At 46.2% G+C, this 2289-nt stretch overlaps 1 protein-coding gene across 7 annotated transcripts in view; it reads left to right on the top strand.

Annotated features, from left to right (window-relative positions):
* The window catches only part of FBF1 (Fas binding factor 1), a 34132-nt gene that overhangs the window by 5436 nt on the left and 26407 nt on the right, over window positions 1–2289 (top strand). For all 7 annotated transcript variants that reach the window (XM_017884714.1, XM_017884713.1, XM_017884715.1 and 4 more), the window contains one exon: window positions 1782–1875. In XM_017884714.1, coding sequence (XP_017740203.1) covers window positions 1847–1875 — 29 coding nt within the window. In that variant the 5' untranslated portion in view covers window positions 1782–1846. The remainder of the gene's footprint in view (window positions 1–1781; window positions 1876–2289) is intronic.

The following is a 2289-nucleotide window of genomic DNA, read 5'->3' as shown; positions in this document are numbered from 1 at the left end:
TTTTTTTTTTTTTTTTTTGAGACAGAGTTTCGCTCTTGTTGCCTAGGCTGGAGTGCAATGGCACGATCTCGACTCCCCGCAGCCTCCACCTCCCAGGTTCAAGCAATTCTGCCTCAGCCTCCTGAGTAGCTGGGATTACAGGCGCTCACCATCACGCCTGGCTAATTTTGTATTTTTAGTAGAAACGGGAGTTTCTCCATGTTGGTCAGGCTGGTCTCGAACTCCCAACCTCAGGTGATCTGCCAGTCTCGACCTCCCAAAGTGCTGGGATTACAGGTGTTGAGCCACCATGCCCGGCCAGCATCTTACCTTTACATCTAGCTTTTTTTTTTTTTTGTAACAGAGTCTCACTGTGTCACCCTGGCTGGAGTGCAGTGGTGTGATCTCGGCTCTACCTCTGCCTCCTGAGTTCAAGTGATTCTCGTGCCTCAGCTTCCCGAGTAGCTGGGACTACAGGCACACACAACCACAACCAACTAATTTTTGTATTTTTAGTAGAGATGGGTTTTCACCATGTTGGCCAGGCTGATCTTGAACTCCTGGCCTCAGTCACCTGCCTCAGCCTCCCAAAGTGTTGGGATTACAAGTGTGAGCCACTGTGCGTAGCACACATAGCTTCTCTGATATAGCATGATATTTTCCAAGTTTTATCCAAATTTTATCCACACTGTAGCATGAATCAGTACTTTATAACTTTTTTATGGCTAGATAATGCTCCATTGTGTGGATAAATCACATTTTGTTTATCCCTTCATCAGCTGACGGATATCTGAGATATTTCCACATTTTGGCTGTTATGAATAATGCAGTTATGAATGTTGGTGTACTAGTTTTTGGGCGGACATGTGTCTTCAGTTCATTTGGAATTCCTGGACCATATGGCAACTGCATGTTTAACTTTTTGAGGAGACTGCTTTTCCACAGCAGCTGTGCCGTTTTACATCCCACGAGCAATGTAAGAGGGGTCTAGTTCCTCTACATCCTTGCTAATACTTATTTTTCTTCTTTTTGATTATTGCCATCCTAGAGGGTGTTTTTTTGATGTGCATTTCCCTAATGACTAATGAGGTTCAGCATCTTTTCATGTGTTTATTGGCCATGTGTATATCTTTGGAGAAATGTCTGTTCAGATTCTTTGCCCCTTTTTAATTGGGTAACTTGTCTTTTTATCATTGAGTTATAAGAGTTCCTGGTAGATTCTGGATGCTAATCCATATTATTTGTGTTTGTGTTGGTCTGTTAAGGAACATGGTTTCATGGTCATGTAAAGCTCACCAGGGACAGAGAGACAGGTTTCCCCCGCATGGTCCCAGAGAACCCACAAAGCTCCTGTCACCCAGGCTGAAGTGCAGTGGCGCAATCTCTGCTCACTGCAATCTCCGCCTCCTGGTTCAAGCGATTCTCCTGCCTCAGCCTCCTGAGTAGCTGGGATTACAGGCACCCACCACCACACCTGGCTAATGTATTCCAGCCTACAGTTTTAGGCTGTGGAAAACAATTTTCCTCATGCATTTCCTTGGGGTTCAGTTGGGTTGGGTTGGGTTGGGTTGGGTTGGGCTCTTCATTTGGTATTTGGCACTTAGGGTTGACTTCCTCCTTGGAAATGTACTACCCTCTCTCCCATTCAGGTTTTCCAAGGGGTGACATTGGGACCTGCCTATGGAGCCAGATTTCTTCCTCCTAATACAGAGACAGCTTGGGAAGGGAGCTTGCCAGCCTTTGCATCTTGACTCCAGGTCCCTTTAGCTGAATGACACGTTTTCTCTTTTCTTTTTTTCCAGTGACACTACCTGAGAAGCCTGTTAAACTAGCTTCACATACCAGAGACACTACAGGTGTATCTCAGATGTTCCCTTCTTCAAAGGCTAGAACAAAGTAAGGGCAGGGTCGGCCTGGGTATCCACGACCTACTTCAGTTTAAATGCTCTTTGCCCCTCCACCCCCACTTTCTACTTCACACTTGCTCACCATTTTTTTTTTTTTAAGAGAGTCTCTGTCGCCCAGGCTGGAGTGCAGTGGCACAATCTCAGCTCACTGCAACCTCCGCCACCCCGGTTCAAACAATTCTCCTGTCTCAGCCTCCCGAGTAGCTGGGACTACAGGTGCCCGCCACCACACCCAGCTAATTTTTATATTTTTCATAGAGATGAGGTTTCACCATATTGGTCAAGCTGGTTTCAAACTGACCTCAGGTGATCCGCCCACCTCGGCCTCCCAAGGTGCTGGGATTACAGGCGTCAGCCCCTGCGCCCAGCCTATTTTTTTTTTTTTTTTTTTTTGAGATGGAGT

This window comes from Rhinopithecus bieti, unplaced genomic scaffold (assembly GCF_001698545.2).
Source record: "Rhinopithecus bieti isolate Rb0 unplaced genomic scaffold, ASM169854v2 scaffold_13400, whole genome shotgun sequence".
Classification (NCBI taxonomy): Eukaryota; Metazoa; Chordata; class Mammalia; order Primates; family Cercopithecidae; genus Rhinopithecus; species Rhinopithecus bieti.
Note: the sequence above shows the minus strand (reverse complement) of the source record. Positions and strands in the feature narration are given on the sequence as shown.